The 15,487-nt window shown below is 52.9% G+C and overlaps 1 protein-coding gene across 2 annotated transcripts in view; it reads right to left on the reverse strand.

The window, feature by feature from the left end:
* The window catches only part of TJP3 (tight junction protein 3), a 28,743-nt gene that overhangs the window by 10,797 nt on the left and 2,459 nt on the right, over positions 1–15,487 (reverse strand). Inside the window, exons 1-8 of one of the 2 annotated variants that reach the window (XM_054578059.1) lie at positions 7,263–7,516; positions 6,022–6,078; positions 5,798–5,907; positions 4,802–4,904; positions 4,226–4,574; positions 3,514–3,617; positions 2,313–2,472; positions 1,919–2,027 (exon numbers count right to left, since the gene is read on the reverse strand). In XM_054578059.1, coding sequence (XP_054434034.1) covers positions 1,919–2,027; positions 2,313–2,472; positions 3,514–3,617; positions 4,226–4,574; positions 4,802–4,904; positions 5,798–5,907; positions 6,022–6,069 — 983 coding nt within the window. In that variant the 5' untranslated portion in view covers positions 6,070–6,078; positions 7,263–7,516. Of the gene's footprint in view, positions 1–1,918; positions 2,028–2,312; positions 2,473–3,513; positions 3,618–4,225; positions 4,575–4,801; positions 4,905–5,797; positions 5,908–6,021; positions 6,079–7,262; positions 7,517–15,487 lie in introns of those variants that run through there. The other variant, XM_054578057.1, reaches the window with a different exon arrangement.

Below are 15,487 nucleotides of genomic sequence, written 5' to 3' on the forward strand. Positions count from 1 at the left end.
CCCTGGGGATGGCTGGGTTGAGTTGAGATGGAAGTAAGCCTGGGACAAATAGTCATTTTGTTTCAATATTAGTGAAACATTCTAGGGGTTGCTATGAACTAAATGTTTGTGTCACCTGCAAACTCCTATGTTGAAGCCCTAGCCCCCAGTGGGATTGAGTTAGGAGGCAGGGCCTTTGGGAGGTGAACAGGTTTTGATGAGGTCATGAGGGCAGGCTCCCCACAATGGGCTTAGTGTCCTTATAAGAAACGCAGGTCAGGGCGTGGCTCAGTTGTTTGGGTGTTGAACCAAGGCAAAACGTTGATGGTTCAGTTCCTAGTCAGGGCATAGGCCTGGGTTGCCGGCCAGCTCCCAGGACAGGGTGTGTGAGAGGCAACCAATCAACGTGTCTCTCGCACACCGATGTTTCTCCCTCTTTCTCCCTCCTTTCCCCTCTCTCTAAAAATAAATAAAATCTTAAAAAAATAAAGAATGGAAGAGACATTAACACAGTGAGCACTCCCTATGGGTTAAGCACACACATGCATTGCCTCCTTTTGTTGTCATTAATTAGCACCCGAAAGAGGTAACAATGGAGTAATAGCTGGGGCCTTGGGGTGAGCCCTCCTTCGGCCTCTGAGGTGGCCCTAGAGACCCCCGCCTCCCGGTAGTTACAGCCTGCTGAACCAGGGTTGGCCTGTGTGGCTGACAGACAGCCGTGGGAGTGAAGGTGCGGCACGGCTGGGGTTAGGCCCACCTACGCTCTCTCACCGTTCGCTTTAGGGAGCCGTAAGGACAGGCCCACCTGGTGAGCATCTGAGACCTCCTGCCAACAGCCACGCGAGTGAGCTTGGAAGTGGACCATCTACCCACCAAAGCCTACAGCCCTAGAAAGCTTCTTGACCGTGACCTCATGAGACTGCAAATCGGAGCCACTCAGGTAAGTCGCCTCCAATTCCTGAGTCTCAGAAATGATGGAAGATAGCAAATATTTACTGTTTCAAGCGACTAGGTTTGGGGTAATTTACGTAGATAACGGACACAAACCCCACTTCTCAGGATGCTGAAAGCTTAAGTGATGTGCCCATTATCTAAATAAACCCCAGTGTTGAGCATTTATGCTTTTTGGGTATTGCACTGTGGCCCCTTGAAATCATCTGTTGAAGTCCTAACCCCCCAATATCCCAAAATGTGATGGTATTTGCAAATAAGATTGTTGTAGATGTAAGTAGTAAAGAAGAGGTCATACTGCAGCAGGGTGGGCCCCTAACGGAATACGACTGGTGTCCTTATAAAACAGGAAAGTTTGGACAGAGAGACAGACACACAGAGGGCAGACAGCGTGAAGACGCTCAGGACAGAGGCGGCTGTGCAGGAGCCCTGGAATGCCAGAGGCCCTCAAAAGCTGGGGGACAGGCCCAGACAGTCTCTCCCCCGGAGGCCTCAGAGTGAGCACAGCCCTGCTGACACTCCGATTTGGGACTTTGGCCTCCCAAACTGAGATAGTGAATTTCTATTGTCTTAAGCCACCCAGCTCGTGGCCCTTCGCTTCAGCAGCCACAGGAGACTAAGCATAATTCCAATTTATCCCTTTTATAAAACATCATAATGAACCAGCAGTCTCCAGTCCCCGCATATATCCATGGCCATTTTGCCCCCAAGAGAAATCCCTAAAAGGGTCTCGCTGGGTCAAAGGACTTATGTATTTTAGTCTTCTGGTATGCATCATGAAATTCGGTTCTTGCTGTTTTAAGTCAGTCCATATCTGGTCCTCCCAGTACCCAAGAAACGTGCAGTGGGCAAGGAAGACTGTGTATGGATGGGGAAGCCTCTCCCAGGCAGACCATGGGACTGCACCCTCAAGGCTATACACCCAGTTGGAAAAGATATGCCCACATTCCCCTCTCGCTCAGCCACTCTGGTCAACGGGGATACGTACACGGGGGAGTCGGTTCGGCTGGCATCGGAACTCCGCCGCCTGTGCTGGGGTGGCGGCGGGACATAGGATGGTGGCGCCTGAGATAGTTCTGAGCCAAGGTCTGAGATGTCTGCGGGCGAGAGGGCATCCCATCAGCCACAGCCATGTCTTCCAGACTGGACCCGTTTCACAGAGGGGAACGTCAAGGCCCCTCTAAGCAAAGGTACCTGGACAGACTCAAGCTCAGCCAGGTAGCTCCAACCCTGACTTGCTGTGTGGTGTTCAGCAAGTTTCTGTCCCTCTCTGAGCCTCTCAGAGCCAGGCTCACCGACTCTGGCTTGGCCCTGCCTAGTACTCCCACCTCCCCTGCCCTTTATTCAACCGCTTCCCCAGGGCCTGCCTCCTGGCCCCTCACCCTCCAGGAGGGAGCTGTCGCTGTCACTGACAGCCGGTGGGATGTTCACCAAAAACTGTCCTCGGTCCCTGAGCACCAGCAGAGTCAGCTTCCCTTCCGACTTCTCAATCAGTCGCCGTGTGTCACTCAGCGACAGATTCTCGCTGGACACCCCATTGACCTAAAAGGAAACAGGAAGGAAGAGAGGATGCGAGTTAATGACAGAGAGGAGAATACTAGAAACAGGTTGGTGGGGAGACTAGAAACACACAATCCCCAGGGGTTACTAAAAACAGACACCTCAAGAGAAAATGACAGAATTGGATTCCAGCTGTGAGAGGAGACTACACCAAAGCTAACTTTCACAAGTTTTCTAGAAACAGACAATTTTCTAACGACGGGAACACTAGCAGAAATTAGAAACAAATTGACTCTCCCATCTCCCTAGAAGGAGAAGTTTCTCATGAGATACTAAGAACAAATATTAGAAATGAGTATAATTAAAAGAGAGGGAAAGGATACTTAAATATTCTAGAAGTTCTCTAGGAGGTACTGGAAGTAACCATTAAGAGGCAGAGTAGAAACTGAATTTCTAGGAAGGACTTACATCATATCCACTCACACCAGAAATCCTTTTCTAACATTCTCCCTCGGGAGTGACTGGTTCAGTAACAGTGGGGACTGTGAAGTCCAGTCCCCCACCAAGGTGTTTTTCTAGTGTTGGCCCCGAACCACCAGAAACAGACAGGTCCTCGGGGTCACTAGAAATAGGTTATTCTGAGGAGTCTCTAGAAGTAATCAACTGGCAATAATGCAGAAGTCAGACACTAGGCATCACTACAAATTCTCAGGAGCAGAGTCTAGAAAGAAACCCGCTCTTAAGGCGGAGCCGCTCCTCCAACCTCATCTCCCATCAGCACCACCCACCTAGGGCAGGTCTGGGAATAAGAGCTGAAGCCAGCTGACCAGTGATTCTGATACTAGAAACAGACACCCCAAGGGGGTACCAGAAACAGATGCTTGGCAGTGGACTAGCAGCAGAGGAGCGGGTGTGAGAGGAGAGGGGAAAGTCATGTCCAACCTTCGGGAAACCATCAGCAATGCGGAAGCCAAACAGTCCAGGGCCAGCTCTGCTGACTTTGACCTATGACTCAGTGGCACTGACCGCCTCTGGCCTCAGTCTTCCTGTCTGACCCGCCCCCAATAGGAAGCCTGGGCTCACCTGTAGGACGAGGTCTCCTTCCTGCAGCCCACTGTTCCGGGCAGCCACGCCCGAATCTGTGATGTGCTTGATGAAGATCTGACTGCCCAGTTTGACCCCAAACTCTGTGGGGAGAGGAGGGAGAGTGAGGCCAGGCCCGGAGTCTGGGCTGCCAGGTCCTCTCCGAGCTCTCAGCCTTTATCCCCTGCCCCCGGCCTGCCCACTCTCAGGTCCGCTGTCCCACAGGGAGCGGTCGGGCTCGGCTCCCTCCCAGTCACACTGGGGCTGTTCTGATACTGACAACTCGATAGGACACACAGTATCACTGTAGGGATTCTGATGTCATTGCCCGGAGGGTGCAGGGAGAATTGTTTCTAGGCTTCTCCAGCTTCTAGAGGCGCTGTACCCCTGGCCTGTGGCCCCTTCCTCCATCGTCACAGCCGGGAGCGCAGCCTCTTCCATCTCTGACCCTGACCCCCCCCCCCGCCTCCCTCTTGTGAGGACCCTGTGAGGACACTGGGCTCCCCAGGGAATCCAGCGTCATCCTCATCTCAGGGGCCTTGACTTAATCCATCTACCAGGTCCCTTTGCCACATGAGCTGACATAGTCACAGACATCCCCATAGAATGGAGATGTCTGTGGAGCCGTCATCTGGTGGACCGCACACAATAAGGGCCTGCCCTTTGGTGGGGATGCCAAGCCCCATGGCCATCAACACGCCCGCTGGCTCACCTTCACTCTCCCTCCTCCGCACCAGCACTGACTTCACTGGCTTCATCTGCACATCCTGCCGTGGCAGCCGCTTGAAGCCGGACACCAGGGCCAGCCCGTTGACCTCGGAGCCCCTGTCCGGGCTCCTGCCCCTGTGGTTGCCAGCCCGGCTCCGGCAGCCTGCCCTGGACCGGTGAGAGCGCTTGCCCAGTGAGCAGCCAGAGCCGCTGGATGTGTCACCCTCGTAGCCCCGGCCGTGGTCAGCCTCCTCCTGCTGCCAGGGCCCATCCTCATCTGAGTCCTGGTGTCCTGGGCCATGGGGGTTGGCCTTGGTGGTGGGCAGCTGGATTTTCCGGGGACGCTTCACGGTCTGTTAGGGGAGATGGAGGGGCAACCATCTCACCGCTCTGTCCCGTCCACTGGGTGGCCCTGGGGGACCCCAGACACTCTGGGCTCAACATCCAAGCTGTGAAATGGGAACAAGACCCCACTTGCTCACATTCATACCACCCCTGCACTGCAGTGCCAGTGGGGCTCAGCCAGGAGCACAGGTGGCCCTGAGCCAGGGGCGGCCCCTCCCACCCGGCCCCCACTCACAATGTTGGCCATCTTGGTGCAGGTCTTAAGTATCTGAATAGCAAAGGTGGAGTTGACGTTCTCCATGGACACACCGTTCACCATGACAATCTGGTCCCCTATCCTGAGGGAAGAGGCCGGGTCTCCGGGAAGAAGACTCACACAGGCGCCCCCTTCCCCAGGCCTGCCCTCAGGGCCCCTGGCGGCCTCCCAGCACCCACCTTCAGGAAGGCACCGCCTGGTCTAATTTGCTGGTGTCCCTAGGCTCACAAAGACATTTATCCCTCTGGCCGCAGTTTCCTCATCTGAAAAATGGGGCTGCTGCTCATAGAACCCACTATAATCATAGCGATGCAACCATAGAAGGGACGTTGGGAATACAACTGGTGTCTCTGTAACCCCCTTACTTTTTACTCTCAGCTGACCCTTCCTGCTTTTCTCTCTCCCCAACTGTGCTTTATATTCTTCTTCCTCTGAATTTGGTCCCTGATTCTGGGCTGAGCCACATCACCCATCAGCCACTCAGGTCCCAGAACCATTTTCCCAAATACCTCCCAGAGCCTCCAGCCACCACAGGCTCAGAACACTGGTTCTCCTTCCTTCTGGCCAATGAGAAGTTTCCAGGTCATGAGGATATAAATTACAACACGGGGATTACAGTCAACTGTATTGAAGAACTATGTATGGTATTGAGTGGGTACTAGACTTATTGGGGGGAGTCACTTTGTAAGTGGTACAACTGTATAACCACTATGCTGTATACAACTAATATAATATTGAATGCCAAATGTAATTTAAAAATTGAAAAAATGGTTTCCAGGACTTTTCGGTCCAGGAGCTCCCTGGGGCCACTCTGACCCAGGAGCTGTACTGGAGGCCCAAATCACTGACTCTGTCCTGCTGCCAGCTCCAAGCCCCGTGCGGACAGAGCGGGAAGGCGCCAGGCACTTCCCAGCCTCCTCGCTTTGTCCCACGCAGGTCCCTCCTCTCAATCGCCCAAACACCCTTGATACTCACTGCAACCTGCCCTGAGCCGGCCCTCCAAGCACCACATCGGACACAAACACGGATCCACCAGGCCGGTCATGGCCACCAGAGATTGCAATGCCGAAGCCCCGGCGGGGGTCCTGAGCGGGAGTCAGAGACAGCATGAGCTTTTGCTTCCCTCCGGGACAAAAGTTCTCCCATGGGAACCAACTGCCATTTCCATGAGCAATCCCTCAGGGAGAAGGAGGCCTCACCTTGCAGATTGTAGCTGTGTGCTGTTCCCAGATGGTCAGCTCCTCCATGTCCAACACCTGGCAGAAAGGGAATAGGGATGGTGGGTGTGAGGTCACGGCATATTCATTGGAGCATTTGGGGTCCCCAGCCTTCACTGGGGAGCCCCAATCTGACACTCCCACAATTTAAGTCTATAGACAAGTTGCTACCTCTCTTGAGAACTCAGTTTTTCCATCTGCAAAATGGATTTAAATCAGTGGTTCTCAACTGGAAGTAATTCTCTTCAAAGGACATTCGGCGATGTCTGCAGACATCAGTGGTTGTCACAACTGGGGATGCTTCTAGCATCAAGTGCACAGAGGCTAAGGATGCTGCTCAACACCCCATGGTTCCCAGGGCAGCCCCACCATAGAGGATGGTCTAGACCCAAAGTTGATAGTGCCAAAACTGAGAAACTCCAGGTTAGGTGAACAAATTGTACTGGGAGCAATGGAAAGGTGAATTCTTGGTATCTTTCCCTCTGGAAGATTTGGCTCCGTCCCTGAGTGGATCTAATAAGATCTGCCAGGCAAAGGGAGCTCATTCTGCTCCAGCCATACAGGCCTCCTTGCTGTTCCTCCAACATGCCAGGTATGCTTCTGCCCCTGGACCTTTGCACATGCTGTTCCCTCCACCTGGAACTCTCTTCCTACAGCTCTCCACCCGACTCCTCCCTCCTTCAGGTCTCAGTTCAAATACCACCTCCTTTGGGGGGCCTCCCAACCACGCTGTTTAGAACCGTAACCCCCTCCTGCCCTGCAACAGACTACCTTCGGTGCCTTTCTCTGACACATTGTTCTAGTTCATAGAACTTGTGACCCCTTGACAATCCCTAGATTTATCTTCATCTGTTGACTGTCTGTCTCCCCCTCTAGGATACTGGCTCCAAGGGCAGAGATTTTTGTCTTGCTCACAGTGAAGTCCTGAGTGCCTGGATCACAGCAGAGATTCGGTAAGTATTTAATGAATGAACGAAGTGCTTCCTTTGTGCCAAGTACTTTACATGTAACTCTCATTTAATCCACTCATCGAAGGGGAAATGCTTTTAGCCTGTATCACAGATGGGGAAACTGAGGCACACCAAGGTAGGTGAAGTCACCTGCCAAAACAACAGTGCTGACAGAGAGTGCAGCTCTCGGAGTGCAAATTCCCAGGCCAGGGGACCCTGGAAGAAGGGGGGACATGGAGCCCGGCCAGGAGCCAGCCCCCACCCATCCCTTACCTTCTGCCAGGCTGCCCTGCTCCCTGGGGGGTCTTGTAAAAATTACTCCCCAGTTTGGCACAGCACAGGTCATGATCCCCTCCACCGGTGCACTCCAGTGACTTTTCTTACAGGTTCCCAGGAAAGCAGCCTTCCTGGCTCTCAAGAGTGGGAAACGGGGGTAGAGGAGACAGACAGAGATGAGGAAGGGCCTCCCTCTTGGCCCTGCAGTACCAGCTCAGAATGCACAACCAAGGCTCAAATCCCTTGTCTGCCCTTTGCAGGCCGTGGTGATGCCTCTCCCAGCTTCACCTTCCTTATCTGTAAAATGGGTACCCCCCGCCCCTGCCACCACCTCTCAGGGCTAAGGTGCGGGAGGGGAGCAGGGAGTCAGAGGGGGCCGAGAGCCTCAGGGGATGGCAGTTATTGTGAGAAGTAATAATATGGCCTTTCTCTGCATCATTTCAATAAGCAACACTATTCAGTAATGGCTGCCAGCGAGCGCTGTCCGCATACCCATCCACTTCATCACGAATAGCCTTAGGAAGTGGCACTGCTGCACTTCCTGCCTTGCAGGGGATGAACGAGAGGCCCAGGGAGGTTCGGTAACTTTCTACGGGTGAACCTGGGCAGCCTGCCCACACCCTCGCTCTTAACTGCCCGGCCACAGCATTCTTATATTTTTTCTTTTGAACTTATTTTTCAAAACAGAATCTTTTTACTTGCTTAGATTTTATACTTTATGCCATTAAATTGCCCCCCAGGATTTCTATTTCTTGGCATTATTTTAAGAAACAGCCCCCAGAGAACCAGAGCCCGGGGAGAGAGAGGCAGGTGCAGGCGGCCCGGCCTTGTCCCATCTTGTGTAGGTTCACCTTCACGGATACTGGAGGCCTCAAGGGAGTCAAGCCTAACTCCTCAGCCACCACAGCTTGGTTCACCTCCAAACCTTTGCCCTGCCTGTCACCTATGCCTGGGACACCTTCTCAGGACTGGCATACACCTGGCCACTGCCACGTGGGTCTTGGATCAAGAAGGGCCCTGGCCAATCTTCTCTGGCACCCTAGCACTCCTCCCTGTTTTATTTATTATGTTTTGTTCATGGCATCCAAAACCATCTGAAATTACCCTATTTGCCCACCTGTTTGGGAGTGCCTGGGCTTTCCTCTTGGGCTGTGTCTCTGGGTCCTCTGGGGACGGCCACTGGCCCCTCTGAGGCCCTGCTTTCCAGGCCTTTGCACCCACTGTGCTCCCTGGCAAACTCCTATTCGTCCTCCACATCCCCAGTGCCACTGCCTCTTCCTCCAGGAAATAGGTCCTCAGTGCCCCAGCTCAGGAGAGGGCAGGGCCTGGGCCTTCTTCCCATATCATCGCCCCTCCCCCCTCCCGCCCAGCCACATGCTGCGCTGGACACAAACACTGCAAATACCTGAGAAGAGAGACAACCAGAGGGACAGGTCCTATCAAGCCAAACAGCCCCAGGCAAGTGGCTTCCAGACCGAGGTCCTCTCTCCTTCCCGCAGTCCCCACCTCCAGGAACAATGGCAAAGCAGACGGGGGAAGGGGGCGGGGCCGGGCGGGGTGGGGTGGGGAGGGGAGGGGGCCACAAATACTCAAGTTGGCGAGGAGTTTCTGGGAGCCGTCCCGCAGGCTGGAAGAAGGGGTAGGGAACCAGAACTGCCCAGCCCTAAAGCCTCCGCTGTGGCCATGGGAGCCATGTACCCCCTAGGCCTCAGTTTACCCCTCCAGGCCGATCTAAAACCCAACACTGTGTGTGAGTCAATTCAAGCTCCACCCTGGAGGGGAAGTTCCCCAAAGAGAGACACAGGGATCCCCTCCCCCTAGCCCTGCCAATTGACTCCGTGTAGAAGGGGCTCTCAATCCCTGACCTCTATCTCTGCGGGGTCATGCAAGTTAATGGCTTTGTATACAGTAAGAACACAGTAACTGGTGGTTCCCTCGCGGCATTCACCAAACCCACCCAGCCCACCACGAAGTCACCGCCAACAGTTCTACCATTAATGCAGTAAACATTTTTACCGAACACCTACTACATGCCAGGAGCTTAAAACATATTTTCCTCTTAGAATCCTCTCTCCACCTTTCTTTGAAATGACGATCACCCATTTTATAGATGAGGTACGGAGAGGTGTTTGCTCACTGGCCCAAAGTTACACGGAAAAGTTGTCATTTGAACCCAGGGCTACAGGGTAACGAAGGCAGCTTTTGGGGTCGAGGGGCGCCGACGCGTCTCGCTGTGCAGCCTCTGGCTAGCCAAAGCATGCCTCTGGGCCTCAGTTTCCCCATTTGTTACACAGGCAGAGGATGATCAGGGGTCCTGTGTCCAAGTTCCAGCCGCACCTCAACTCGATTCCCTCCCCCTCCGGCTCTCGGCGGGCTACTCGCCTGGAATCTCACCGCCATGGTCCACTCCGGGGCTCTCCCGCGCCCCTGTCCCAGGGGATCCTGGAAACGGTCAATCGATCCCCACCCTGGGGTGACGGAGGAGGCTGGGAGGGTCGCCGCGGAGTGGGTGTCCGGCACTCGCCCTCCTCCCGCCCGCTCCGCACCTCGCGGCTGCACCTGCCGGCCTTCCTCCTCCGCGTCCCCTACCTGCCCCGCCCCCGCCCCGACACGCCTTCAGACGCAGCCGGGGCCGCCTTCACCCGACCCCCTCCCCCGCCCACACACCTGCCGCCACATCATTGGATCCAGGCCCTGGGTGAGAATGCCGGAACGCGTTTTCCATGCAGCCGAGCACCAGCCCGCGAGCAAGGCTGAAGACTGGCCGGGCACGGCTGCAGGGAAGACCCGGCAGGCATAATGTCCGCGTTCGGAACGGTGCTGCGAGGCCATAGGTTTTCTAAAGGGACACTTGCTGAGGTTCAATTGGGAGGCCTAATAGATCCGAAGCTAGTTAAGAGCTAGAGACCCACGGAGCACAGGGCTGGTCCTTCGCGAGTCCCCCCCTCTCCAGGAGGCTTACTCCATTTCACAGAGGGGAACCCGAGGCCCAGAGAGGACATCAGCATGGACTTTCTAAAGATGCACAGCTCCCCCCACTGTGGCCTGGCTCTGTCTTCACATCCAACACTGGGGTGGCTCCCTAGCAGAGAAGGGCGGGGCGGAAAGAAATTCCTCAGGCTCCTGGGAGTAAAGGTCGGACTTCCTTCTTCTCACCTAGCCTTGCCTGACCCTCAGGGGCCCGGGTTCCTAAGGTTAGGTCTAGGAAGGACCTCACCAAGACAGGAAACCCTCTACCCAGGAGTAAGGAGGAAGTTACCTGAAAGGGTGGAGCTGGCAGTGGCTCCACCCACATTCCTTTCTGCTAAAAGAAAACAAAAACCCAAAACCTTCCTGAGACCCCTGAGGCTCAGCTCATTCTGAACCCCACCTCACCTGAAGGTTGAAAGGGAAGATCTAGGTATAGACACCCCTCCCCAGCCTCATCCAGTCAAGACTGTGCAAAGAGAAACCCTAGACTTAGGAGGAGGGGGGAGGCAGAGAAGAAATAGGGAGATCAAGGAAGATTTCCTAGAAGAGGGGCATTGCAGCTGGGGTTTTGAATGTTGGATAAGAGTTTGTTAAGTAAAAAAGACAGACAACATAATCAAAGTCTTTGAGGCTTCCAAACCTGACTTCTCACACCTCCCAACTTTAGTTCTCCCCCAAAATACTAGTCTGGAGACCCTAGTCAGCCAGAATCAGCCCCTCAAGGGTCCCAAATGCCACAAAAGCAATAAACCTTTGCAGAAGTCCCTTCTGAAGACCTTGGTATCTCAGGGATGGAGAGGAAAGCTCAGCTTTTCTCAGTGTTACTTTCAGCTACTAGCACAGAAGACAAAGAAACAAAATGATTTTAAGTAGAACAAAGTCAAACATTTTTTAAATAGCTGTGTATTTGTTTTAATGAGTCATAGGAAAACCATAAATTAGCTACCCACCAGTACACACACATAGGGTTTGTGGCTGAGATTACTTGGGAGGACTTACTGATTGGGACACAAGTTTGGCAAATCGGAGAAGTGGCCTGGGGGTGACCAAAGCTGTGGGGGTAACATCCTGAATTCCTGCACTCGATGCCACCTAATCTCGGCGCCATTATCTATAGAATGAATGGATTGAATCCATGGAAATGAGACTGCTGGTTCACATTTACTGAGTGCTTGCTTTACTCCAGCCCCTGTTACATAGGATATTCAAGTGCCCATTTTGCAGCTGAGAAAACTGAGGCCTGGTGGGTCAAGTGGCAGCCTGATCAGCTAGAGCTGGATTTGGCTGCTCGACCCTATACCCTTCACTATCTGTACTTCTCACTGTAGGGTGATTCTGCCTCCAGGGTACACTGGACAATGTCTGGGTACAACTGTGGTTGTCACAACGGGGGTGTTCTTGGCATCAAGTGGGTGGAGGTCAGGGACGCTGCTCCACACCCTACAATTCCAAGGATGGCCCCCACAGAGAGTGAACTGGACCCATATGTGAAGAGCACTGGAGTAGAGAAACCCCACTCTAAAGCCCTCTTGAAAGAGAACAATCTAAAGACACAAGATCTTCCTCCAGCTACCCACCACTCTGATCTCACGTTTTCATGTCCTGCTCAAGAGCACTCAATGGCTCCCTAGTACCCATCAGATGACCCTGTGCTCAAATCCCAGGTTTTGGAGAAGGGCGCTGGCATTGAGCCCCCCATTGCCCTGCCTTTCATCAATCTACATCATCCATGCCTTCATTTTTCCATTCATTCAGTCATTCATCAACAAAAACGTTTCAAGCCCCTATACTATGCACTAAGTGCATGAAGAATTGATGGGGACTAACTTTCCGCCTGAAACTGCAGTGCCAACTTCAACCAGGAAAGGGCAGTGCCGGTGTGGCATGAGGGGCAGAGGAAGGATGCAGGGAAAGGTGAGATCCTGGAGGTACTTGCAGGATGAAACTGCTTGGCCCCTTCTGAGCATCTATGGGGAAACTGAGTCCCAGAGAGGACAGAGGCTGGGCTGAGGTTCTCTAGAGGGTCAGCTGCCAGGAGGGGTAGGAGCCTGGGGTCTTTACTCCAGGGCTTGGGATTTCCCTGGTTGAGGCTGCTTTGCTGTGCTACAGGAGGCTGAGGTCATCTGAGGCCTAACCGAAGACCAGAGCCCAAGAGTGTCCTGAAGCGGCTCTTCAACCTGTCTGGGCTATGGCTTGATCATCAGCACTCCCTGAGTGCCCACTGCATACACACAAGACTGACAACAGAGACCCAGTCCGTGCTCTAAAGAAGACCAGGGTCCTCGGGGGAGATAGCCAACAATGGAATCATCACAAAACATAAGCAAAAAGTACAGCCTAGGCTTCTGAGGGCACTGGCAGGGAGACATGACCTGGGCTGGGAGCTCAGGGAGGGCTTCTCTGAGGAGGTGGCAGTTGAGGTGAGAACTGAGTTTAGTAGGTGAGAGTGACCTGGGCAGAGAAACAGACCTGAAGGAGGTAAGGGAGGAGCCATGGGGAGATCTGAGGGAAAGTGTTCTAGGTGAAGTGAACAGCGCATGCAGAGGCCCCGGGATAGGACCATGCCTGGCATGTCGGAGATACAGAGAGGCCTGTGTGGCTGGAGCAGAGTGACTGAGGGGGAGAGAAGGAAAAGGTGAGGGCAAGTGGGGGATGGGGGCAGGACATGTAGGGTCTTGAGGGCCTTGGGGAGGACTTGGGCTTTTACCTGTAGGGAGGTGAGAGCCCTGGAGGGCTGTGGACAGAGGGACCTGACTTGGGTGCTCACAGGCGCCCTCTGGTGGCTTCTGGGAGGGAAAACACTATGGTGGGTGGGAGGACGAAGCTGGGGGACCAGGGAGGCCAAACCTGGAGGCCTAGTAAGATGGTGACTTTTTTTTTCTTTTAATAAACACTTTATTTTTGAACCATTTTAAATTTACAGAAAAGTTGTAGATATAATTCGGAGAGTCCCATATGCTCCTCACTCGGTTTTCTCCAACATTAACATTGGACATGACATTGATATATTCGTGAAAATTAAGAAAGCAACGTTGCTACATCACCATTAAGTAAACTTCAGATTGTAATCAGATTCTACTAATGTCCCTTTTCTGCCCGAGGACCCCACCTGGGATTCCCCATTGCGTTCGGTCAGCAAGTCTCCTCCAACTCCGTTTCCCTTGTTCCATGACCTTCGCTGTCTGGAGGAGAACGGCCTGGAGATTCTGTCGAATGCCCCATACTTGGGTTGGTCTGATGTCTTCCTCATGACTGGACTGAGTCATGGGTTTGAGAAGAGAGTGTGGAAGAGAAGAGGGGGAGGCTAAGGTTTCAGAAAGGGCAGATTCTGGGTGTGGCAGACTTCTCGACAAGCACGTGAGGGTTGAGCAATGAATGTCCTAGGGGTGGGTAACATGGTGTCCTGGTGCACCTTAATGACGACAAGTTGATGGAGGAGGAAAGGCCTGTAGATCTTTCTAGAAGCTTGAAGTATAGTACACAGCTAGAGGGAGCTCAGGGAGAGTGCTGAAGCTCTAGAAGGGAGCTCTGTGGAGAGGGGGCCGCTGAGCTTGACAGAAATTCCAGCCCTTCTGATTCCTGCCTCAGTTTCCCCATCTCTATAATGGGAACCTGGTTCTGACTTTGAGTCGTATCCTTAAGAAGGTTCAAATGTTCATGTATCCGGCATGCAGCAGGTACACGGAAAGATTTGTCCGGGTGCTCCTTGCGCTTCCTTCTGCACTTGGGACCAGGAGGAGGGAAACAAGCCCCAGTGGGAAAATACAGAGGGGAATTATGGTGTCCCCAGGGCGGGAGGGAGGGCCCCTGAAACTGTCTATATCAAGGATCTGTCCCGTGCAGTAGCCAGGGGTGGGCCCCTGACCCCTGACACCTTTCTTACAGTCCCTGTTTTCACTTTGGCCTCCACACCAGGCCAGTTCCCCTCTGGCCACTCCCATTAAAGGTTCCCCTGATCCCCATGTTGACGGTATTTATCTGTTTTGTGGCTGCACCTGACACACTTGGAAGCTGTCCTCTTAGCGTACACAGCACTGCACTGTCTGCTCTGTTCACAGTATGAGGTGGCTGCCCAGGAGCCATTTATTCATTAACTGAGCGCCTGCTGCATACCAGGCACTGTCCTAGGCCCCAGGGATACTGCAGTGGTAGAGCTCACAGACCAGCAGGGAGAACAGACATTCCACAAATAGTCCCATCAATGAACGTGCAGTCGATGAGCTGTGGCTTTAGCTCAGAAACATTCAGTAGCTCCCTGGCATCTGTTCAAAGCATATTTATTGAGAAACTGATTAATGCCAGTCATCTGTGCTTCTTATCACCTAGGAACTATTTTACAACCTTGTAAATGGTAGGAAACTGGTGGTATCGCAAATGATTCTTGTCCACAGAAATGCAAATTAATATTGTCCTGTGGAGACCACACATTATTGCCCTGTGACTATTGACCAGTTTTGAATTTGTTTGTAACTTCATTTCAGCATTCTTGATGCCCTGTGTGTGTGTTCTTTCCTTATACTCTTTCTTGAACAGGCTAAAGGCTTAACTGGTTCCCACATTAATTAATGAGTTACATAAACTCACAAAACACCTTGTTTTTTTTTTAATTTTTCAAATTGATTTTTTAGAGAAAGAAGGAGGGAGAGAAAGAGAGGGTAAGAGAAACAGCAGTGTGTTGTTCCACTTATTTATGCATTCACTGGTTGCTTCTCGTGTGTGCCCTGACCAGAGATCCAACTTGCAACCTTGGCGTGTCGGTCGACGCCCTAACCAAATGAGCTACCTGGTCAGGGCCACTTCTTTGTTTTATGGTAGTTTAAGCGTCATAGTTTAACCTTTTGGAAAAAAAAATCCTTTCACAGCGTAACACCAAAAAGCTTCATACTGGCATCCAAGGGTCCCCCTCAAATTTTTACCACCTCCCAGTTACTTGTTCCACTCACCCATTAAAATCTTCAAGTCCCAGAACATTCTTCCCACTCTTCTTCCTGATCACCCTGGGACCCCAATCTATTTCTCACACATCAGTACATGCTGTGGTTCTACCAAAATCTTCCCAGGATCTGCCCACTTCTCCCCTCTCCTCTGCCCCACCTAGTCTAGCCTCGTCATTGCCCACTTGGACCATCCCAGTCAACTCAGCCTTGGCGCCTTGGCTCCTGCCCTCTCCTTTCATAGTTTGCCCTCCCTACAGCCACCAAAGGACACCTGTGAACACCTGAGTCAAGTCCTGTCCCTCCTCTGACCTCAGC

This window comes from Pteronotus mesoamericanus, unplaced genomic scaffold, assembly GCF_021234165.1.
Source record: "Pteronotus mesoamericanus isolate MK-2021 breed Mesoamerican mustached bat unplaced genomic scaffold, CSHL_Meso_final contig_482, whole genome shotgun sequence".
Taxonomy (NCBI): Eukaryota; Metazoa; Chordata; class Mammalia; order Chiroptera; family Mormoopidae; genus Pteronotus; species Pteronotus mesoamericanus.